The 25,986-nt window shown below is 38.2% G+C and overlaps 1 protein-coding gene and 1 long non-coding RNA gene across 2 annotated transcripts in view; both read right to left on the reverse strand.

Annotated features, from left to right (window-relative positions):
* LOC144299617 (small ribosomal subunit protein uS5-like) overlaps positions 1–20,713 on the reverse strand; it is a 43,766-nt gene extending 23,053 nt beyond the window's left edge. The window contains exons 1-3 of the mRNA XM_077875011.1: positions 20,537–20,713; positions 20,303–20,400; positions 20,064–20,202 (exon numbers count right to left, since the gene is read on the reverse strand). Of these exons, the coding sequence (XP_077731137.1) occupies positions 20,064–20,202; positions 20,303–20,400; positions 20,537–20,713 (414 nt within the window). The remainder of the gene's footprint in view (positions 1–20,063; positions 20,203–20,302; positions 20,401–20,536) is intronic.
* Positions 1–25,986, reverse strand: part of LOC144299571 (uncharacterized) — a 694,273-nt gene that overhangs the window by 498,835 nt on the left and 169,452 nt on the right. The gene's annotated exons all lie outside the window — the stretch shown is intronic.

A 25,986-nucleotide genomic window follows, 5' to 3' on the forward strand; every position in this document is an offset into this window, starting at 1 on the left:
CATGCTTGTGAGTTGACCCTACAGAATTCAGGGAATGCCTCTACATCTTAGTTTACTCAGCTGTAAAATTGGGTCCAGTGTCACTAGAATAATTACAGTAAGCGACATTACCCCTAGACCGATTAATCTGATGCCCAGTGCATGACAAGATTGATAAATATAATTATTTGCTAAAGTTAATAAATATGACTAATTATAAATAATATGCCATATTATTTAATAAGTGTTTAAGCAACAACTACTAATCCCATTACTACTTGTCAGATACTGTAATTAGGCTATACTTTGTCCGAGTGATAGTCAACAATTCTGCCCCCAAATATTTTCTAGCTTCTTGGCCCAATATTTGTCAAGGGGTATCTTTCGATGGCTATAAAAATGCATTAAGGTGTCATTAATATGGAATTTATTCTCCATACCATGACCCCCTTTTCATCTTTTGCCTTCGGTGTTCAATACAGTGTATGTACCACACACTATGACGTAAACCCACTAAGAAGTAAGAGATTTAGCCTGGTTCTCCCCGAAAGTCACCCTGGTGGTGATTTAGTCAAAATAGCAAATGGCTACGGATTTGTTATAGGCCGAGTCCAGGAGGCCACCACGGGCCGGCACATCTTGCAGCCCCTTTCTAAGAAAGTACAGGAGGTCGGGGTAAAGAGATGCATGGATACCTGTCATATAGCCCATGATGTCTGAGACTGTGGGCAGTGGAAACTTTTACAGAGAAACAGATGAAGACTGTTCTGGCCAAAGGAGGAAATACGGACCCATGAACGTGAGCACACCAAACAGACAAGGGCTTAGGAAGTTCTCTGGTTTTCCACGCCTCATCCTGTGTCAAGTACCCACCAAACCGCGTCCCCTTGTCTCACTGAGCATAGCACGTGTTATTACCAGGAGAGGCTAGTGTTGCAGCGGATAGGCTGGGGTAGCAACACACTGTTTAGATGTGTCTATAAAGAAATACTAACTTTCATGTCTCCTATGGGCACATAGTTTTTTGGAGTCTCACAAAACTTGGGTTTTCCTACACTAAATAATTTAATGAGTCAATTCCATACATATATAATATATATAATAGGGGCATCTGTGTGGCCCAGTAGGTTAAGCATCTGCCTTCAGCTCAGATCATGATCCCAGGGCTCTGGGATCGAGCCCCACATCGGGCTCCCTACTCAATGGGGAGCCTACTTCTCCCCATTTGTAGGTCTGGACAGTTCAGTAGTCCTTCTATCCCATGCCTAGAATGACCTATAGATGCAAGCACCCTGGCAGATGAACAATAATGGGTAATGGGGAGTGTGGCTATGTATGGGGAGGTATGCAAGGAAGAGTGAACCCAGAAATTCGTAAAAGGAAGTTTTGTTCAAAGAAAGTATGGTATAATCAAGTATTAACAAGATAGAGGGGAGATGAAAATGATTTTAGGGGAAACATTATGAAGATTCGTCTTGTGCAGAAGACAGAGGGGTTGGTAAAACGGAAGACTAAAATAGGGAATAACACTTGATAAATTGATATAGGAATCTAAAAAAATGCTGTGTGCTTGCTGTGTTATCACGTCTATAAGAAAATAAAACTCCACAGTGATGCGGGACATCAGTCAAAGTTTCATTTTTGTTTGGGGGAGATTTCAACCATTTGGGGAGTAAATGTGGTTATACGCATCTCTTTAAATCTTCTGTCCTCAGGTAAAACTTAATTCCTGCTCTAAGGTTTAATCAATAACAATAAAGCACACACATAGCAAATCTAACTGGGCTAGTGGCTTGCATAATTAAAATGCAAAAGAACTAGTCACCCTAGAGCTTCAGGAGAAGGATCCATACATTATAAATGATGATCATTAGGTAGCAGGTTTATCCTTAATGGGTATCCTGCAACTTGACGGAAAACAAAAACAATTTCGATCGTTCAACACATCTAGTGTGTATTTTTAATACTATTTATAACTCTAATTCACCACAACTCTGAAAATATCTATTAAACGATAATGAATGCTGTGGCCTGAATGTCTGTGTCCCTTCAAACTCATATGTTGAATTCTTAACCCAGCTGATGGTGTTAGAAGGTGGGCCTTTGGGAGCGAGAAGGTCACGAGCAGGGGCCCTTTACTGCTCTTAGGAAGGAGGCCACAGGGCCTCCTCATCCCTGCCACCACATGTGGCCACAATGTGAGGCCTGGAAGAGGACCCTCACCTCCACCAAGCTGGCACCCCGATCTCAGACTTGCAGCTCCAAAGGGTAAGAAACAAATCCCTGTTGCTACCAAGCCACCCAACTCGTGGTATTTACTTACAGCAGCCTGACGGGACGAACACAAAGGCCCTCCATCAACTATCATCAATCGGTCTGAGAGCAATCCAAATTAATTCACATTCATTCGTTGAACATACATTTGTTGTATTTTCCATCATTCTTAGTCCTGGAAATACGGCAGCCAACCAAACAAATCAGTGTCCTCATCTTCATGGCCCTTAGGTTCTAGAAGGGAATTATTGGTAACCTTAAAAGTGAAGAAGCATTGAAGTATAGTTTAAGAGGATGCCCATGGGTTACTAGAGTTTTTAAAAGAGCTAGGAAAATTCAAACGTTGCATTTCAAGTGAATAGATGAAGTCTGCTCCCCAATGGGCAGGGGGAGGTTTTCAAACACTTTGGGGACTAGTGAACTTCTAAGACACAATCTAAGGCCTTGTAAGCATATTCACCACACCTTCCATAAATCTCTGAGCTCTGACGGGATGAGCACTGGGTGTTATTCTGTACGTTGGCAAATTGAACACCAATAAAAAATAAATTTATTGTTAAAAAAAAAAATCTCTGAGCTCTGACTACCTCCTCATAAGGTTTCGTACTCTGCTTTGGTTTGGATATTGTAAGAGAAAGCTCACTTCTTCGGGAGCTCTGAATACAAGTGTAGTCTTTGATAGGTTCCTAAAACTCAGGACTGCACAGATCTGTAATTTTTAATGAAACAGAGTTGATAATTAAATAAAAGGACTTGACTTCACCAGATATGATCACCTACAGGTCATTTTCATGAGGCTGCAGAGAAGGCATTCTAGAATTACGGACTCTCTAGTATATTTAACAGAGGCGATACTACTTGGTACCTTTACACAGTTACCAAAATAAAATAGAAGAGCAGAGAGCCAACTCAAAATGGTCTCTTTGGTATCGTTTGAATTAGTACGCACAGCACTTTTTTTTTTTTCTTAATTTCCTAAACTACTGCGTGACCTTCTAATTTCGTACTCCTTAACAAGTGATTTGAAAGCAACCTCCAGTATTTCTGACTTTAAAAATACATACAGATGTAAACAGATGTGCAAATTTTTATGTTTTCGGTTTTAAAAACTCACTTCCTCTAACAAATAGCGTATTTTTAGAATATTTAATTCTATTTCCTACAATGGTCCAGTCCTACTTGGATACTAAAGGATACATAAAACACTGTTTGAACTACAAGCTCTACCAGTAAGTGCTGAATTCTGTTACCTTCCCTCAGTCTCAGAGGTCTGTTGAATTTCTGAATGAAAGGTAGACCTGAAAAATGTATTCTCATTAGATCAGTGTAAGTTGGGTGAATACAAATTGAATGTTCAAACATTGAAAGGTGGTCACGTTTCCATCCAGCTTGACGCTAACTCACATTATAGAAAATGGCAGTCCATGAAAAACCTATGTTTATGCAGTAATTGATTCAAGATATACAATAGTAAAATGCTGCACAAATTTTAGAGAAATCTATAACAGCTCTCAAGAGACAGGTAGATATTGCAGAACCAGTAGCGTTTAACATTTCTTGGAAAGTGGCATTCAGTATGACCTAATGGAATAAAATTATTCTTTTGATCTCTTAAAAAATGTAATTATGACAAAATATTGCAGCTGATAAGTACTGTGGGTGTAGCCAATTTAAAAAAAAATTGTTTACTTATAAGAAATGTGCTTTAGTATATTTTACTCTGTGATAATAGTTTAAAATATGAGTTAAATTCTAAGTATTTAAAAAATAGCTATGAATTAATTTGAAAATCATAACATGCTTTAATAGACATTTCTTGCCTTCCTTAAAAATAATGTCTTGGGGCATCTGGGTGGCTCAGTGATTGAGCAGCTATCTGTCTTCGGCTCAGGTCATGATCCCGGGGTCCTGGGATCGGTCCCGTGTCAGGCTCCCCCACAGGGAGCCTGCTTCTCCCTCTGCCTATGTTTCTGCCCCTCTGTGTCTCTCATGAATAAATAAATAAAATCTTAAAAAAAAAAAAAAAAGAGAACATCGGGCAGCCCAGGTGGCTCAGAGGTTTAGCGCTACCTTCAGCCCAGGGCCTAATGCTGGAGACTGAGGATTGAGTCCCATGTTGGGCTCCCTGTGTGGAGCCTGCTTCTCCCTCTGCCTGTGTCTCTGCCTCCTTCTGTCTCTCTCTCTGTGTGTCTCTCATGAATAAATAAAAATCTTAAAAAAAAAAGAATGCCTTTGTATTTAAGCATGCTTTCTCATTAAGAAAATGCAAAATGTGGTAAAAATCCAGCTTAGATAACAAAGGTCCAAATGTTTGATCCTACTGTAGTAACACTTGAGTAGTTTGGTATTCTTCACCATTTACTGTTAAGTTATAGTGCAAACTCATAGAGGTTAGTTCTGCATATAAATCAAAATAATACACCAGTTATTTTTCTACAATTTTTTCTTTAGGTAAAATTATACATATGGAAATAATACATGCATAAATACATATACATACATATTGCACGCTTGTATATTTATATGATATAGGTCTATGTACATATAGATGTACACATATGCACACACATACATTGCAACATTTTTAAAAATCAAGAACTAGCGAAAACTTGAAAGTCCACCAAAATGAGACTGGTTAGATTATGGTATATTCATGTACTGGAATACTATGCAAAACAAAAAAGGAAATTTTGAATCACAGTATACATAAGTTATTAAAAGAAAAACAAGGTGCAAGGCAGTGTATGCATTATGCTAACTTTAGTGTAAAAAGGACATTATGTATTAAATGCATTTTAATATAAAACTTTTTCTCTAAGTAAACACAAACTAATAGAAGGCAGTATCTAAGAAGAAATAAAAAATAAACATGGTTAGGTTGTGGTGGACCAAGTTGGAAAAACGATTTCCCCATACATGCCCTTATATATTAGCATTTTTTAAGGGTGTGATAGTTACCTATTAAGTGTAAGAACAAGTTAATTAATGGTAAGGAAAATTAGCAGTCATTTTCCTTATTTCTGTAGTCTAGCTCTGACTCTCCTTCCTCATTATTACTCTTAGAGATGAAAACTACAGGGCTCTCAGACCTGGCTGGAGGTACCCACACACTGGGGGCCAGGGGTTGGGGGGAGAGGAAATGCCCACCTAGTAGTATCTCCTAAGAATTCTTAGTTCTGTAGTCATTTTAAATTTTTCCTCCACTTCACGTGTTAAACTTGGCAAGATCAAGAGAATGAAAAGATAAGCCATAGAATGGGAGATGGTATCAGCAAAAGACGCAGCTGATGAAGAATTGTTCCCCAAATGACACAAAAACTCTTAGAACTCAACTACATAAGCAACTCCATTTAAAAAATGGACCAAAGATCTTAACACCTCACCAAAGAAGATACACGGATGAAAAATAAGCATATGAAATGATTCTCCACACCATAGGTCATCAGGGAAAAACAATATAAGACAATGAGATACCACTACACACCATTAAAATGGCCAAAACTTGAAATACTGACACCACCAAATGTGGGGAGGATATGGAGTGGCAGGAATCCTCACACTGCTGGCAGGAATGCAAAATGGTGCAGCCACTTTGGAAGATTGTTTGTGGTTTCTTACAAAACTAAATATACTTTCATCAGATGATCCACCATGTGATCCAATCACATCCTGTATTTCCCAAAGGGGTTGAAAGTTTATGTTCACACACAAACCTGCACACAGACGTCCAAAGCAGATATTTATTTGTAATTGCCAAAATTTAAAAGCAATCTAGATGTCCTCCACTGGGGTTATATAGTTAAACACACTGTGGTATATCCATAGCCAACATCATATTCAAAGTGAGAAACTTTGCTTTTCCCCTAAGGTCAGGAATAACACAAAGATGTCCACTCTCACCGCTATTATTCAACATACTATTAGAAGTCTTAGCCACGGCAATTAGACTAGAAAGGCATCCAAATTGGTAAGGAAGAAGTAAAACTTTCACTCTTTGTGGATGACATGATACTATATACAGAGAACCCTAAAGACTCCACTGAAAAATTAGAACTGATAAATGAATTCAATACAGTTGTAGGATACAAAATTAACATATAGAAATCCATTGCATTTCCATGCAATAATGACGAAGCAGCAGGAAGAGAAATTAATAAAAACAATCCTATTTACAATTGCCCCCCAAATAATAAAATGCCTAGGAATAAACTTGAAGAAGTGAAAGAACTATATTCCGAAAACTATAAAACACTGATGAAAGAAACTGAAGATGACAGAAACAAGTGGAAAGATATTCCACGCTCATAGATGGGAGGAACAAATACTGTTAAAAATGTCCATGCTACCCCAAACAATTTATAGATTTAATGCAATCCTTATCAGGATACCAACAGCATTTTTCACAGAACTAGAATAATCCTAAAATTTCTACGGAAACACAAAAGACTCAGAAAAGCCAAACCATTTTGAAGAGAAACAAAGCTGGACATACCACAATTCAAGATTTAAGTTATACTACAAAGCTGTAGTAATCAAAACAGTATGGTACAGACATAAAAATAGAAACCTAGATCAATAGAAGATAATAGGAAATTCAAAGACAAAACCCAAAATTATATCACCAATTAATCTTTGACAAAGGAGGCAAAAATAAGCAACAGGAAAAAGTCTCTTCAAAAATCATGTTGAGAAACCTAGACAGCTACATGCAAAAGAATGAAACTGGACCACTTTCTTACACCATACACAAAAATAAACTCAAAATGGATGAAAGACCTAAATGTGAGGCTAGAAACCTAAAAATCCTAGAAGACAGCACAGGCAGTAATTTTTCGGACAGTGACTGTAGCAACGTTTTCTAGATATGTCTCCTGAGGCAAGGGAAATAAAAGCAAAAATGAACTATCGGGACTTCATCAAAATAAAAAGAGAGTCATTTTAACTGAGCCACTCAGACATCCCCTGTACTATCACTCTGTCAAAAAACAAAATCTGAGAGAGAAAGAGAGAGAGAGACTCATTTTAGACTTACAGACACCTGTAGATTGAAAATGAGGGGGATTCATCATGGAAATTGATGTCACAGGGAAACCAGAGTAAGAATACTTATATTGGACAAAGTACACTTTAAAACTTTTACAGAGAGACAAAGAAGGACACTTTATAATAATAAAGGGGTGGGATAGCCTGGGTGGCTCAGCAGTTTAGTGCCACTTTCAGCCCACGGTGTGATCCTGGAGACCCGGGATCGAGTCCCATGTCGGGCTCCCTGCATGGAGGCTGCTTCTCCCTCTGCCTGTGTCTTTGCCTCTCTCTCTCTCTCTCTCTCTCTCTCTGTGTGGGTGTGTGTGTCTCTCATGAATAAATAAATCTTAAAAAAAAATTAAAGGGAACAATTCAACAAGAATATCTAACAATTTGAAATATTTCTGCATGTACCATGAAATCACCCAAATATACAATAATAAACATAAAGGAGCTGATAATACCATAATAGTAGGGGACTTAAACACTTCACTTGCACCAATGGACAGATTATCTAAACAGAAAGCAAATAAGGAACAATAGCTTTGAATGACATGCTGGACCAGATGGATTTAACTGATATATTCAGAACATTCCTTCCTTCCTAAACCAGCAGCATACACATTCTTTTCAAGGGGACATGGAACGTTCTCCAGAATAGTTCACATATTAGATCACAAAACAGGCCTCAACAAGTACAAAAAGAATGAGTCATGTCATGCACCTTTTCTAACCACAATGCTATGAGAAACTTGAAGTTAATCACAGGAAAAAATCTGGAAAGACCACAAATACATGGAGGTTAAAGAACATCTTATGAAACAATGAATAGGTCAATCAGGAAACCAAAGAGGAAATTTAAAAAGATACATGAGAACAAATGAAAATGAAAACAATGGTCTAAAACCTTTGAAATACAGCAAAAGTAGTCCTAAGATGGAAGTGCATAGATAGTAAAATTAGTAGTAACACAGGCCTACCTCAATAAGCAAGAAAAATCTCAAATAACCTAACCTTACAATAAAGGCGCTAGAAAAAGAACAAAGCCTAAAGCCAGAAGAAGGAAGGAAATAATAAAGATTAGAACAGAAATAAATGAAATAGAAACAAACAAAAACAGGGATCCCTGGGTGGCGCAGCGGTTTAGCGCCTGCCTTTGGCCCAGGGCGTGATCCTGGAGATCCAGGATCGAATCCCACGTCGGGCTCCCGGTGCATGGAGCCTGCTTCTCCCTCTGCCTATGTCTCTGCCTCTCTCTCTCTCTCTCTCTCTGTGACTATCATAAATAAGTAAAAATTAAAAAAAAAAGAAACAAACAAAAACAATAAACAATAGAACAGATCAATGAAACCAGGAGTTGGTTCCTTAAAAAATTTAATAAACTTGATAAGCCTAGGCCAGACTTAACCAAAAAGAGAAAAAAATAAAATAAAATAAAAAATGAGAAGGAAGAGATAACACCACAGAAATGCAAATAATCATGAGATAATATGATGAAAAACTATGTGTCAACAAATTGGACATACTACAATGGATAAATTCCTAGGAAAATATAAACTATCAAAACTGAAGTAGGAAGAAACAAAAACTTGTACAGACTAATAATCAGCAAAGAAAATGAATCAGGGGTGTCTAGGTGGCTCAGTAGGTTAGGTCATGATCTCAGGGTCCTGGGATCAAGGCCTGCATTAGGCTCCCAGCTCAGCAGGGAGTCTGCTTCTCCCTCTCCCTCAGTCTCTTCACCTCTGTTCATTCTCTTTCTCGCAAATAAATCAATAAAAACTTAAAAAAATGGAATCAGTTATCAAAAAACTACCAACAAACACAAGTCCAGGATCAGGTGAATTTTGTCAAATATTTTAAAAAGAGTTAATACCTATTCTTCTCAAACTATTTCAAAAAATAGAAGAGAAAAACTTCCACATTCATTCTGAGGCCAGCATGACCTTGAAACAAAAAGTAGATACATACCACTAAAAAGAAAAACAAATAAAGATAGAACTGCAAGCCAATATCCTCGATGAACAGGGATGCAAAAAATCCTGAAAAAATATTGGCAAACCAAATCCAACAATACAATAAAAAAAAAATCATTCACCACCAATTGGGATTTATTGTTGGGTTGCAATATTTGCAAATCAAACTACATGATACACCACAGCAATAAAAGAAAGGGCAAGAACCATATGATCTTCTCAATAGACACAGAAAAAGCATTCAACAAAGTACACCATCCATTCATGATAAAAAAAAAAAACCTCAATAAAGTACATTTAGAGTGAACACACCTCAACAAATAAAAGCCATATATAAACAACCCCAGCTAACATCATAGTCAATGGAGAAAAACAGAGCTTTTCCTCTACAGTCAGGAGCAAGACAGGGATGTGCACTCTCACCATTGCTATTCAACATAATACTGGAAGTCCTAGCCTCAGCAATCAGACAACAAAAGGAAATAAAATGTATCCAAATCAGCAAGGTAGAAGTAAAATTTTTGCTATTTGCAGATGACATTTTTCTATATAGAAAATCCAAAAGACTCCACCAAAAAAAAAAAAAATCCTAAAACTAATACACAAATTCAGTAAAATCACAGGATACAAAATCAATGGTATAGAAATCTGGTGCATGGAGATCATCTATGCAGAAAATCAACAAGGAGACAATGACTCTGAATGACACACTGGACCAGATGGACTTCACAGATATATTCAGAACATCCTATCTTAACACAGAATACTCATTCTTCTCAAATGCACATGGAACATTTTTCAGAATAGACCACATACTGGGTCACAAATCAGGTTTCACTGTTAAAAAAAAAAAAAAAAAAGAGATATTATACATATTTTCAGACCAAAACGCTATGAAACTTGAAGTCAGCCACAAGAAAAAAAGTGGGAAGACCACAAATACAAGGAGATTAAAGAACACTCTACTAAAGAATGAATGGATCCACCAGAAAATTAAATAAGAAAAAAAAAATACATGGAAGCAAATGAAAACAAGACATTCCAAAACCTTTGGGATGCAGCAAAGGCAGTCATAAAAGGGAAGTATTTAGCAACACAAGCCAACCTCAAGAAGAAAAGTCTCAAATACACACCTTAACCTTACACCTAAAGGAGCTAGAAAAGGAATAGCAAATAAAGCCTAAAGTCGCTGAAGAAGGGAAATAATAAAAATGAGAGCAGAAATAAAAAAAATAGAAACAAAAAATAAAATAAAACAGTAGAGCAGATCAATGAATTAACAACTGGTTATTTGAAAGAATTAGCAAAATTGATAAGCCCCCTAGCCAGACTTATCAAAAAGAAAAGAGAAAGGTCTCAGATAAAATTATGAATGAAAGAGAACACAACACCAGATAAATACAAATAATAAGAGAATATTATGAAAAATTGAGTGCCAACTAACTGGGCAGTCTGGAAAAAAATGGACAAATGCCTAGAAACATACAAACTACCAAAACTGAAACAGGAAGAAATAGAAAATTTGAACACACCCATAATCGGCAAAGAAATTGAATCAATAATCAAAAAGCTCCTACCAAACAAAATTCAGGGCCTGATGCTTCCCCAGGGAGTTCTATCAGACATTTAAAGAAGAGTTAATATCTATCCTTCTCAAGTTGTCCTTTAAAAAAATAGAAATAGAAAGAAAACTTCCAAACTCCTTCTAGAAGCCAGCATTACCTTGATTCTAAAACTAGACAAAGACCCCACAGAAGGAGAATTACAGGCCAATATCCTTAATGAACATCAGTGCAAAAATTCTCAACAAAATATTAGCAAATTGAATCCAATAATACATTAAAATAATCATTTGCCGTGATGAAGTGGGATTTATCCTTGGGCTGCAGGGGTGGTTCAATATCTGCAAATCAATCAGTGTGATACACCACACTAATAAAGGAAAGGATAAGAACCATATGACCCTCTCAATAGATGCAGAAACAACAACAGGAGCAGCATTTGACAAAAAACAGCATCCATTCTTGATTAAAAACAAAACAAAACAAAACAAAACAAAACAAAAAAAAAACACTCCACAAAGTAAGGATAGATGGAACATGCCTCAACATCATACAGGTCATATACAAAAGACCCACAGGTAATATCATCCTCAATAGGGAAAGCGGAGCTTTTTGAGTAAGGTCAGGAACAAGACAGGAAGGGATGTCCACTCTTATCATAACTAGGTAGCATAGTATCAGAATTCTTAGCCTCAATAATCAGAAGATAAAAGATAAAAACCATCCAAATCAGCAAGGAAGAAGTCAAACTTTCACTATCCATAGATGACACTCTATGGAGAAAGCCTGAAAGACTCCACCAAAAAGTTACTAGAGTACATGAATTTAGCAAAATCACAATACATAAAATCAACATGCAGAAATGTGTTGCATTTCTATACACCAACAATGAAGTAGCAGAAAAAGGAACCGATCTCATTTACAATTGCACCAACAATAATAAGATACCTAGGAATAAACCCAACCAAAGAGGTAAAGGATCTGTACTCTGAAAATTATAGAACACTTATAATAGAAATTGAAGACACAGAGAAATGGAAAAACATTCCATGCTCACGGATTGGAAGAACAAACATTGTTAAAATATCTATACTACTCAAGCAATCACTCATTTAATGCAATCTCTATCAAAATACCATTAGCATTTTTACACAGAACTAGAACAAGCAATCCAAAAATTTGTATGGAATCATAAATGATCCTCAAATGCTCAAGTAATCCTGAAAAAGAAAACCAAAGTTGGAGGCATCACGATTCCAGACTTCACGCTGCATTACAAAGTTGTGATCATCAAGACAGTGTGGTCCTGGCACAAAAACAGACACCTAGATCAATGGAACAGAACAGAGAACCCACAAATGAACCCTCCACTCTATGGTCAACTAATCTTCAACAAAGCAGGAAAAATTACTCAATGGAAAAAAAAAAAAAAGAGTCTCTTCAACAAATGGTGTTGGGAAAACTGGACAGCCACATGAAGAATGAAACCGGACCACTTTCTTACACTATACACAAAAATGAATTCAGAATGGAGTAAAGACCTAAATGTGAGACAGGAAGCCATCAAAATCTTAGAGGACACCACAGGCAGCAACCTCTGAGCTCGGCTGCCGCAATTTCTTACTAGACATATCTCCAAAGGCAAGGGAAACAAAGGCAAAAATGGACTATTGGGACTTCATCAAGGTAAAAAGCTTCTGCCCAGCAAAGGAAACAGTCAACACAACTGAAAGGCAGCCTACAGACTGGGAGAAGATATTTGCAAATGGCATATCTGATAGAGTTAGTATTCAAAACTTATCAAACTCAACAGCCAAAAAACAAACAAACAAAAAACAAAATAAAACAAAACAAAACAAAAAAAAAAAAAAAACATGTAATCCGAGAAATGAGAAGACGACATGAACGACATTTCTCCAAAGATGACATCCAGATGGCTACAAACACATAACAAGACGCTCAACATCACTTGGTATCAGGGAAATGCAAATCAAAACCACAACAAGATACCACCTGACACTGGTCAGAATGGCTAAAATTAACAACTCTGGAAACTGAGATCGGTGAGAATATGGAAAAAGGGCTACCCTCTTACACTGTTGGTGGGAATGTAAAATGGTGCAGGCATTCTGGGAACCAGCATGGAGTTTCCTCAAAGAGTTAAAAATATTTAAAGGAAATAAATAAATAAAATTAAAAAAAAAAGTTAAAAATAGAATTACCTTATGTCCTAGCAATTACACTACTGGGTATTCACCCAAAGGGGCAAACATGTGATATGAAGGGTCACAAGCACCCAGAGGCTTACAGCATTATCAACAATAGCCAAACTACGGAAAGAGCCCAAATGTCCATCAAGTGATGAATGGATAAAGAAGATGTGATATACGTAAATAATAGGATATCACCCAGCCATCCAAAAGCATGAAATCTTGCCATTTGCTATGGTGCCAGAGAGTATTACGCTAAGCAAAATAAGAGAAGGATAAATACTATATGATTCCCTCCTATGTGGAATTTAAATAGTGAAATGGATAAACATAAGGGAAGGAAAGGAAAAATAAGATAAAAACAGAGAGAGGGAGGCACACTATAAGAGACTCTTAACCATAGAGAACTGAGGGTTGATGAAGGAGGGTAGGGGATGGGTTAGAGGGGGATGGGCATTAAGGAGGGCACCTGTCATGATGAGCACTGGGTGTTGTATGTAAGTGATGAGAATCACTGAATTCTACTTCTTAAATCAACACTACACTGTGTTAACTTGAATTTAAATAAAAGCCAGAGAGAAAGAAAATAAAGGGCTGTAAAAATGTAAAGCACAAGAAAATTTGATGCTATGAATAAAAGATGGTCTTGAACAGTGAAAAAAAAAAGTTACATTGAAAGAAAAACGCGGGGGGAAAAACACAGTTATGGGGATGAATGCTGAGTGTCACATAGAATTATATGATCACTGTATCCTGTGCATCTGAGACTAATATTACACTGTATGTTCACTATACTGGAATTAACTTTAAAAAACAAACAAAAAAAAAAAAAGAGGAAAGACAGGGCACCTGGGTGGCTCAGTGGTTGAGCGTCTGCCTTTGGTTCAGGTCGTGATTCTGGGGTCCTGGGATCAAGTCCTCCATCAGGCTCCCACAGGGAGCCTGCTTCTCCTGCCTAGGTCTCTGCCTCTCTCTGTGTCTCTCATGAATAAATGCATAAAAAATCTTTAAAAAAATAAAAAATAAATAAAAAGGAACGATACTGTGGAATATTCAGACAATGGCATATTATTCAGTGCTAAAAGGAAATGAGGAATAAGCCATGCAAAAGTGAACCGTACATGCATATTACTAAGTGAAAGGAGCCCATCTGAAGAAAACTCCATACTGTGTAATCCCAACTAAAGAACATTTTGGAAAAGGTAAAACTATGGAAACTGTAAAATAACCAGTGGTTGCAGGGAGGGAGGGAGGGAGGGAAGAAACACCATGGGATTTCCTTAGGGCCGGGAAACTCTTCTGTATATAATGGTGGATACAGGTCAATAGGAATTTGTGTAAACCCACTGGACGTACAACACCAGGAGTGAGTCCTGGTGTGAGCTGCACACTTCAGATGATGATGTGTCAATGCAGGTTCATCGGTTGTGACAAATGATGGTTGGGGACGTTCATACTCAGGAGGCTGCGCATGTTGGAGACAGGATATTGGGAAACTCCACTCGGTGTTGCCCACTGCTGCACCCTGCAGGATTATGGAGAAGTTCCCAAATGACAAAGACACAAGACCCTTTGGAAATCCCTAGCAGCACACGTAGTGAGGTCCCACACAGCACCTCGAATGAAACCTCTGTCTGTACAAAGAGATCACCCGACCAGACACCGAGAAAGTTCCACGGCTGAGGGCTGTCCTACAATTTCATTTTCAGTTATTTTATTTCTTATCTGCGGGTTGCATGGGTGTCCCAGTGATTTCGTTACGCCTGTTATTTCCCCTAATCCTTGTAAAAACTCCCAAAGGAGTCATATTTCTATTTTGCACATGGAATTAGCACCAGTAAGCAATGTTTTTTTCCCAAGGTCATGCAGGTAGGAAGGGGCAGGTTCCGTATCTGATCCCCTTGCACAGATAAGCCACACTTTCAAAAATCAAGGACAGAACCCTTGAGCTGCAATTGGAAAGGATTATTTTCTCAGATGCGATGCCTTCTAATTTCATTGAAAACTTCCACAAATTGGTTCTATAGTTACAGTCATGATACAGAAAATGTAATTGCCACTTTAATTATTCACAGTGATTAATTCCCAAGGGGGAAGAATCGGCATCCCACACTTACCAGCTTCAAGTTCTCGATTTTGAATGCCTTTATTATTTTCTTACCATTTGTCGTGGATTTATCTACTGTTGCACAGCAGATGTATTTTACGAGCTGGCTTTTGAAAAAGAAAAATTCAACTCCTGAAATTAAAAATATAGTTTTCTTAGGAACTTTTAGGATAATTACTCTAATTTTCTTTATGTTTATGGGTAATTTATGTGGGCCGTCCTCTGCCCTGTTGCACTTTGCATCTTTTTTTTTCTTCTTTGAGATTTAGTTCATAGGAAAAAATATTTAAAAAAAAAGATGTTTGCTGTACTTTTAGTTCAGTATTAAGAAACTGGGCACCAAAGCAATCACATTTTTTTGAGCGCACAATGAAATAGTTAGCTAGAAATCAATTAGTTGTCCCAATCACTAAGAATTAGCCACCAAGACATTGCAGCTGAAGTTCCTTTTAATGGTGATGCTCGAAGGAAGAGACAGGGAAAGCCAAGGTTTGCAGAGTCCACAGACTTGAGAATTGCAGTCCGGGAGCGAGAGGCTACATTATCTCCTGAGAGTTTCCCACTGCCAGGGTTAATTCTCCGATGTCTGTGTCTCTGCCCAAGCAGCTTAAAAGGATTTGAACAAGTTAAGTCCATGCAGTATCCCCTCCACTATGCTGTGGGGCACGAGTTCCAGAAGGGAAAGAAAAATCAGTGTGGGAGTTGATAGCACTAAGCTATTTAGTGTATTATTATTTTTTTTTTTTAAGCAGGATTTTGCTTTGTGTCTACCAGCTGTACACGCACAATAAAACCACCTAATATTTATTGAGTGTTCACAGCTACACTCATTGAGAGGGTAAACAGGATTCCAGTAACAGGACTGGGTGACATGGCTTCAGAGCAAACACTCAAACCAGCCTGACGCCAGGTCCCATCATTCTGATCCAAGACTCAGCCCTCAGCACAATCAATACTGTCTCCCTTTGCACCAGCCGCACAAGAACCCAGTTATTTCCTCACTGGAATACTACTTCTGAGCTGTGTCCTTTCTTTCAATGACCCCTTACAGTTGGAAAATTGATTTTCTGTTTGAAAGCAATTCTCGTTTTTGCATTAAAAAGACACCTTAAGGCAAGCTACCTCCTGCCTTGCAGCTCTGCAAGTGCCAATCCTAGGAGCAACCTCCTTCTATTTTCTAAGTGAATCAAAGCAACAAGAAAGATTAAAAGTCATCATCACATGTGGATCCTTGCTAGGCTGAACCTCCAAGAGCCTTGCAGCATTAGCGTTGTGCCAGCAAAACGTATCCTGAGGCATTATATTTCACTTCTTACAGACAGGGTAAGTAAAGGGTCCCAAGACGTCTGTGTCAGTGCCAGGAAAACAATCTTCCGCCCTAACTATCTTTAATTAAGACTTGTATTTGACAATAAATCCATTTTAAAAAATGAGCATATGAACTATTGAACCATATCACTGCTGACTTTTAGCAGAAATGAAAACTCTGTAGTGTGAGCCTAATTATAGCCATTAACAAATATATAATGTAAACAGCAGAGCAATGACTTATCTCTGCCTTTTTGGGAAGTCTCGGTGTTCAAAGAAATACGAATTATGAAAAAGAAAGAAAAGAAGAAAAGAAAAGAAAGAAAAGAAAAGAAAAGAAAAGAAAAGAAAAGAAAAGAAAAGAAAGAAAAGAAAAGAAAAGAGAAAAAAAGAGAAAAAAGAAAGGAAAAGGAAAGGAAAGGAAAGGAAAACAAATTATGGACTAACTCCTTCCAATCTTTTACAGGTGGCAAGTGTCTAAGCTTGTTTATATGTTTGTTTTCCCTTAATTCCCAACATGTCAGCTGTAACATGTTGTTTAATATTCCAGAGAAGGAAATTTAGAGATGGACTACGGACTCAGAAAGTGTCAATTCATGCTAAAATACTCCCATCTCCTTGACCAGAGATCTATATATTTCATAAACATAAGATTAAACAATCTTCTTCCAATTATTCTGCTTCGAGATTCACTTAAAAATTATATTTTGTGTTTCAGATATTAGGATTTAAAACCAGAGAAGATGAAATCAAATTTAGGGACTGAGCCTTTTCCTCAATTCCAGATTAAGAGAATCTCATTCTTCAAATTTCCATTTTTTCTTAGTAAACAGAGGCACCACTTGTGTGATACATGAAGGCAGTTAAAATACAGAGTTACAAGTTAGATCAAGCTGGGGGATGGGAGCACAGGGTGAAATGTAAGCAATAGCCCAAAGAAATTAAGGGCAAGTGTAATTTTGGAGTTGTAAATTGGCCAGAATTTTTAGCTGTCTCATGTACTCAAGAATTATACTGAAGGAAATGGAAGTGACTTATGGTCCAAGATCTGGCTAGTTTAATGGGAAGACAGAGTCATGTGTTCATGAATGCTCTGGAAAGTTACTAATAAAGATCCTCAAGGCATTTTGAGGTGGCCCTATTTTTTGTGTTAGCAATATTTGTAAAGATGCATTTATATTTTCTCATATCAACAGCATATCAAGAATAAAAAAAAATAAAGGTCCAACACTCCAGTTGGTGGAATCCACACTTTTAAAGGTTTTAAAGATGACAAGATAATTGTAGATCACCCCCAATGAGACATATAGAATATACAAATGAAAATAAACACTAAGCTATAATTTTCAGTAGAAAACTATTATAATCTGTAACACAGATCTCATGGAAGATTTGTTCTCTTCCTTTCATAACAGCCTCCCCACCACCAACCGAACAGAACATGTGGATGGTTCTTGTTATTGGAACTTGAGCCACTATCATGAGTGGCCTCAGTGTGGAGGACTGAGCAAGGATGGCCATTGTAAGCCTTGAGAGTGCATCCTCCAGGAAGGATAACTATCATTTAAATGTAAATTGTTTGGTCAAGGTGGCTTCTATCATATCTACTACACCTGCTGAGATAACGAGGGAAAACACAAAAAGAGGTAACTCAACAAGAGTGAAGAGAAGAAAATGGGGCTGACAGCTGGGGAGGAGTTGTCTGCAGAAGACAAAACACAACATCCTTGAGAAAGATGAGAAGAGCATGGAGCCAGGTGGTGGATAGAATCTGTGCTGCATGGTAGTTAGGTTCAACTCCCACTAGCAGACGGGTCCAGAGGTAGCAGGACCGGCACCAGCCCCTTCCTGAGGGCTTTGCTGTGATGTTCAAGTTCACAGCTGTTGTGCAAAGTCTGACGCTTTGCTTTGAACCCAACCTATCATGGATGCCAGAGCCCTTCACAGGCCGTGTCACCACAATATACTGCAAAAGGGCCTGCATTTCCCCAGGTCTGCACCTGTGGGTTTATCATTGCCTTCCAGAAGGATGGAGAGGCTCAATGGGGAGACGTGTTGACCCAACATTGTGAATTTTACTAATGATGGCCATAGAGAAAGATAAAAAGCTTCAAAAATAATGGTTAATAGGCTTCTGATGAATTTTTATATGGCCTAACAGCTAAGAATACTTTAAGAATTATTGAAAAGCAAAATATTTTAGGCACTTGGAAATTATCTGAAAATCAAATCCATTCTCCATTCAGTTTTATTGGAATGCAGCCACACCCACTTGCTTGCATATCATTTATGCCCACTTTACACTACAACAGCAGGGAGAGACTCTCCTGCCTGCAAAGTCTAAAATATTTACAGGAAACATTTGCTGATGGCTGTTTTATAATAATAATAATAATAAAACACAACAAGGCATAATGCAAAGAAAAAAAACAGCGATATTAGATGGTATAATAGGGAGCTGCTATTAAAGTTTTGTGAAATAAAATGATTCTTAAACTAGAATTCCATAGCTAGAGAAATTACATTCAAATATAAGGGAGAATAAATGTGTTTTCAAACATAGGGACTTGGAAAATTTATCGTCTGTGATCCGCTCTTAAGATGTTACTTGAGGATATATTCTAGTATGTGAAGCCATCAGATTCTTGAAACAGTGCTTTGAATTGAGAACACCAGGAAGTGAACATCCGGATTATAGCTGCATATCACTTCTCAGTGTTCCTTATTATTTTTAACAGATTTTGAGTAAGAAAAAAAAATGCAATAAGAAACAAAAAACGAAAACCCACTAGTCAGCTCATAGTCCACTATAAAGAAAACTAAAATCTGAAATATTACAAGCAAAGCATGTGTAGTAGGAAAACTCTCCTTTGAAGTGCTTAGGAGTCAAAACACTGAAGTCATAAAAAAAAAAAAAAAAAAAAAGGAAATATACTTACAGAACACTCTACAGCCAAGAAATAAAGGATATAAAGTCATATTAATAATAATATAAATGCTGTTTTCTTGTGTTCAGCCTTTACAGCCAGGCCACGAACAAAGCAAGAACGTCTTGGTTTTCATTTTCAATGCGGGATTTAACAGTTAACCTTGAAAATGTGAAAATAAAAGTCTTGCTGACTGTGGGAGGCTGAAATAGGAAAGGGCAGGGATGGATATTCTCATTTTACATGGAGTGGAACCCAGAGACTACTGGCCTGTGTGCAGAACAAAATCAAGATGCTGGTTACAAATTGAAAAATATAGACCTAAAAAAATAATTTTAAATCTAAGACTCTAATGCCCATGACATGAATAGATGCAAGCAACGGAAAGAAGAAAATACGTACAGGGCTATTGCTATTATAACCAGGCACCAAACTAATATTTGTTTTTTTTCCAGCTCTCATGGGGGCCACACAGAACACACAGGCAAGATGAGTCCAACTCTTGGTTGCCGTTTTTGTAAGCTCATACGTGAGGAAATAAACAAGAAAAAGCGAAGAGCATTAGAAGAAAGAGGAAGAGAAGTGTAACCAAGTCAAGCATCTCTGATGGCAAGCTCTCTTCCCTGCTGACTAATCCAGGAAATGTTCTCAGAACGTTGGAGGCAAACCCTAAAACACTAAAAAGCAGACCTTACAAAGTCTAGCTCTGGGTGAAGGGAGGCGGTGGCGTTGGAGCACCGCTCTTCTTCACGAACTCCTTTAGGTTCAGACTTCTTGACAGGAGTCACACGTTGCATTTGTTTCAGGATGTTGGTTTTTCTAAAACAATATTTGCTGACAAAATAGCAAAAAAAAAAACAATCTTTAACATATGGAAAGTTTTATCGCCTGTAAAGACTATTATGTGTATCTGTCAGTTTGTAAATTCAAGTACGGGGCAATCCAATTCCCAAGAACGGAGGACTCAGACTGAGGATTTTTAAGATTAGTGAATGAGCCTTGAGATGAGATGGGCAGGGCAGGGCGGTCAGTCTGATGGGCCAGAGGCAAAAAAGTGCTGAAAGCCCAATAATGAAATGTGTTCCTGAGACACCAAACACATTTTCTGTCTGGGAAGGCACCATGCTATGATATTGATGGCAGGGATTTATTTTTTAAATAGCAATACCAAGGGATGTGAACCGTAACAGGAGTGGAAGGAAACATCACAGAAGAGTTTCTGCATTTCTCCCCTGGAGCCGGCGTTGGCAGACATGGGCTCTAGGGACAGAGAATGTTCCAGGGGGAGACTGGCGGCCGCCAGTGGTGGTAAGGCATGGCGGAAGACTGAGGACATTCCCGCCATAGTGGTTTGGAGGCCAAAGGTCTTGCTCATTCGGAATGACAGGTCATCTTGGCAGCAGAGACCTGGACGAAAAGAACTTAAATGTGTTTTCCTTTAAAAGAATGATTCTAAAGCCACTTACACAGATGACTGTGCCGCGTCTCCTTGGGGGAAACACGTGTGTGTGCACACGCACACATTCCACCAACAGTGAGAGACAGACTAGAAATGGAACTAGGCTTGGCCTCAGAATGGAGGCCTGACCGAACACGGCCACCCACTTTCCGTAAGGCCCACACACAAGCTAACAGCTGTTTGCACGTAATAAAACTAGCAAGCACTCTATGGTCCTGGTATGCGTTTATTTAAGGCCCAAGTCTGCCTGTTGGACTAGGGTTGACCCATCAAGGTTGACTCGTGTCTGCTGCATAGACAGCTCATACTTATTAGACAAGCAAGTGGGCCTGGGCACATCTCTCTCCTGTAAAAAGGATTCTGATACCTCCTCTGGTTCAGATCCCCTTTCCTGAGCTGCGTCTAATCCACTCATAAGCTCAAAGACAGTCTCCATTTCTGTTAGTTCTTTATCTCTAGCCCTTCTTCTGGGTTCCTTTTTAGGGTTTCCACCTCTGGTTACACAGGCCCTCTGTTCCTGCAGATGTCTCTTTTGCCTGTTGGAGCCCTTAGCATATCCAACATGGTTTCAAAAATCCCCTGATAATGCCAACACCCCTGTCATGTCTGCTTCTGAAGCTTGCCGTGTCTGGTCACATTGTGTCTCTTGCCTTTGGATATGCCTTGCATTGCTTTCTTGATTGGGGGGCCTGATGTATCTTAAAAGGAACTGCTGTAAATAGGTCCCCTGTGGGGTGATGGTGATAGAGGGTAAGCAGTCTATAGTCCTATTAGACCAGAGTCCTTTCATTAATCTATACTCCTGGACTGTGAACTTCAGATTTTTCTATGCAGGGCTGGGGGAGGGGGGAGGTTAAAATGCCTAGAATAGGCGGAAGGGAAGCACTTTCCTTGGTGGCTAGAGTAGATGCTCATACTGTTCCTTGGGTGACTCAGGCCCGGGTTAACTAATTTCCCTCCGGCCAGGCCCTCCTGAGAACAGAGTCCTTGGGAGTATTCCAAAGTGATCTATTTCCCTCCTCCCCTCCTCCCTGTTGGAAGCAGGAAGGGACTCTTGTCCCCTCATTTCTCTGAGCTCCTGGATATAAATCTCGCAATACTGCCAGGGTCCCCCTATCAAGGGGTCAACTTGCGGAGCTTTAACTCTCAGGGCTGTTCATGCTAAGCCCCAGCAAAATGTCCATTCCAGTCCTGGTTTCCCTGTGCTCAGCATCTGCTCCAGAAGCCACTGTACCCTGTATTCAACTGGCTCCGATCTTGGGTTTTCCCATCTTATGGGTCCAAGGCGAGTTGTTGATTTTTCAGTTTGTTCTTTTTATACTTTGTAGGAAGGACTGGAGACTTCAAACCTCCTTACATACAAAATAGGAAAAACCCTATTCCATCGACTCCTGTCCAATCTAGGCCAGGTGTGGTGGTGGCCGTAGCTGATGTGGTTTCGGCACTAAGGTTTTCCAAGTCCACTTCAGGGTTACAAAGAGGTGGATGTCAACAGCGCCAGGTAAAACGCCAAGAAGTTAACCATTTTTATGATGATTCTGTGAGGGCTGCTGCTCCCTGGTTTGATTTCTGAATAAATGCTCCTCAGATTGGCTTTGGTAAACTTGAGAGTTCTAGGAGGCTGGTTCTGACTGGTTTTAGTGTTCGAAAATCATGCTTTTTCAGAAAAGGTGATTTTTGGAAGTCCCTTCTGCACCATTTCCAAAGAGCTTCTTTTCCTTAGGACATATTTACTCCTGTTCCTATCCCACCTGCTGAGAGTCCATCAATATTTATTTAATGGAAGTTTCTTAAGATTAATATTCAGCCATGGTCATAGATCTCACTCTTTTGAGAAGTTCTTAAGATGTATTCTGTATTTACCAAAGGTAAAAATTAACATTTCTTAAGCAACAAATTGCCCCAATAAAAATGTCATTCTAAAAGCAAATAACCAAACAATTCTTTATTACCAGCTGTCTCAAATTTTTTTTTAACTTTCTAACATAAGGTAGCAAATAGTCTTTACATTTAATAGCATGTATTTTATTGGGCACCTACTGGGTGCCAACTACCAAATAAGCTGCAAGACAGCTTATTAGTACTGAAGATCCTATTAACTCATATAAGTGTTATATGATTTGTCTGCCTAAAATAGGAGCTAACATTCAAAATTGTAAAAATGAGTAATGAATTAGCGTTATGGAATTTAAGCTCAACACTAAAATGGGTATTAATGAAGACTGAGCAACAGTGTATAACTGGAAGAGGAGCTCAACACTGATGAAGAATTAGGATTCCCAGCGCCATTTCAAAGGTTGATTTATGGAAAACATTTTTCTAATTCAAGGTTATGCAGTCTTTTTCACAAATCTGGTGACCGACCTCACATGTGGATAGGTTTCTTTCATATTCCTTTGCTAACATCACACTATGTTTTGATAACTAGAAGAAGCCTTAAGACTTCCATGTTCTTCTTAAAGATACCCTTAGATATTTTTGTTCCTTTGCATTTTCATAGACTATCAATCCTAAGACACAATTGTGTACACATTCACATGAACACATACACATAGACGTGATTTTAATCAGATTGTCTGAATCTACTATAGAGGAACAATTTATCCGGATCATTTAGATTCCCAAATAGATGAATAATGATCCCTACTTTCTACTCTATACAGAAATGAATCCCAGATTATTGATTTACATGTAAAAGAAAAACAAAATATTTAGAAATATTGAAAAAAAAAGGGGAGAAATAGCTTCATGACATGGGGTCAAATATGTTAAGGACACACACTCTAAAGATTTTTTTTAACCTAACACATTGACTACATTAAAATTAAGATACCATTGAAATTGAAAAGAAAAAGACATACAATGTGTCAGACTTTTGGAATAGATATATTGGTCCAGGAACTCCTATTAAGAATATATAATAAACTCCTACAAACCAAAACATAAAGACAACTTTTAATGGGTGAAAGGCTCAAAGGAGTATTCTTCAAAAGAAGATTGCCACATGACCTTGAAACATACAGAAAGGCAATCAAATACATTACTTCTCAGAGACACAAAAAATAAAACCACAGAATGGTTAATATTTGCAAGACTGATGGACCAAGCAAACCCAATCTGAGGGACAGAGTCCAGTGTCCTGGTTTAGCAGATAGATGCTCCTGACGTAGCCACACACCACCAAAGAATACAGATAGGTTTTCACCTCTGCATATGGTAAAGTGCCCTAGAGCCATCTTAAATCTGAATAATAATTACATGTAGTAGTTTTCTGTTTAAGGTACATTTTCTTCCCCTATGACCCATTGCCAGGTATCAGTCTAAGTCAATTTTCATGTGGAAGCTCATCTTAGATGTTAAATATTTGCCATGATTTCCACTCTTTAAGTAGCTGTTGAGCAGAAAAACATACACTCAACTGGTGCCCATTTATTTGGGGGTTAAACCTGGTTCTTCCAAATTAACCATCTAACTAAAAGCAGTATGGAGTGAATCCTAACATTTATTGAATTATTATGTCCTTGGCACTGTGCTAAAAGATCTTTCAATCCTCATGACGGATTAGGACTCTACTTTCTTGCTTGAAGACAAGGAATCAAATGAATTAGGAGGTAATAGGGTGCACTAGTTAACAACATGCTCTAGCCCAAATGTCCTGGGTTTAAAACACAGCTCTGGTATTTAACCTACCCAGAATCACACAGTAAATGAACTAAACTAGCGAGAGACATACAAATAAAAGCTGATAGTTGAAATATCTCTGTGTAATGTATGAAAAAATTAACATTTGGTCAATCAAGTGGTACTTACAGGGCTTTTTACTGTTATATCTTCTACAATTATCTTAATTTTATATTAAAAACAATTACCTCCATTATTCTAAAAATTTTTCAAGTTAAAAAATAGGTATTTTTGTTAATTTTATGTATTTTTACGGAAATGAACTCTATAGATGAACTAAAATTTACCCACCCTTTAAACGTTTCACATAGCAAATTTTCTCAAGGCTTAGAATACAGCCTCTGTGCTGAGACTCTTCCAATGCTCCCTCCACTAAACCCACAGACCCTACAGTCGTTCATTTGACTCAATATAGGTTAGAGTTAAGAAAAAAAAAAAAAAGCCATCATCTTTATTTGTATTTGGTTTGCTGAGAAGACTAAAATTGTCTAGTAATTTTTTAAAAAGATTTTATTTATTTATTCATGAGAGAGACCGAGAGAGAGAGGCAGAGACACAGGCAGAGGGAGAAGCAGGCTCCATGCAGGGAGCCCGACGTGGGACTCGATCCTGGGGTCTCCAGGGTCACGCCCTGGGCTGAAGGTGACACTAAACTGCTGAGCCACCCGGGCTGCCCATAACTTTTTAAAATATCCTTGCTAACAGGCACAAATCTGTGAACATACAATCTGTTATTGTTGTGGCCAGAAGTAAAGTCTTCTTTAGGATTATTAAGATGAGAAAGAAGTTTGTATGTTATAATGTTAACTTAATAGATTCCAGGTCTATAAAAGGGAGGCCTTATGTATAGCGGCAGTGCGATGTCGAAACTAAAAATAAGGTCAGAAGCATGGTAATCATGACATTCAGTTAGGAGGGTTAAAGTGTATTTTTCAATTTTAGGAAACTCCTCCTAGTCAACTCTTTTAACTAACATCACCAGAAAGAGCCTGGAAATTGTATCCCATTCTACAGGATCACTGAAAATAAGGAGTTTACATCATTTAAGTGAATTCTCTCCATGACTGTAAACATTTGGGACTGAAAACCCATTCTTCTCTCATTGATCCACAAGGGGAAACTGGATGCTGGACTGTCACACAGTCAGAGTTTGGATCTTGCTGGGGACTCTAGGATCGTGACAACGTAGACTTTTAAACCACTACCGAAAAGAATGTATCTTTAAAGTCATTTTATTTAACCTTATGACTTGCTAATAAATAAGACAGCAAAGCATATGAATGCTAGCAAGAGATTTTGACAGACACTAGAACAGTCTCTACAACATCATAACAGAACCCCACCATAGGGAGTCCCACAATTAGCAGAAAAGGATAAACACCGTTGGTGGGAATGTGAACTGGGGCAGCCACTCTGGAAAACTGTGTGGAGGTTCCTCAAAGAGTTAAAAATAGACCTGCCCTACGACCCAGCAATTG

The sequence above is a fragment of the Canis aureus genome, chromosome 27 (genome assembly GCF_053574225.1).
Source record: "Canis aureus isolate CA01 chromosome 27, VMU_Caureus_v.1.0, whole genome shotgun sequence".
Taxonomy (NCBI): domain Eukaryota; kingdom Metazoa; phylum Chordata; class Mammalia; order Carnivora; family Canidae; genus Canis; species Canis aureus.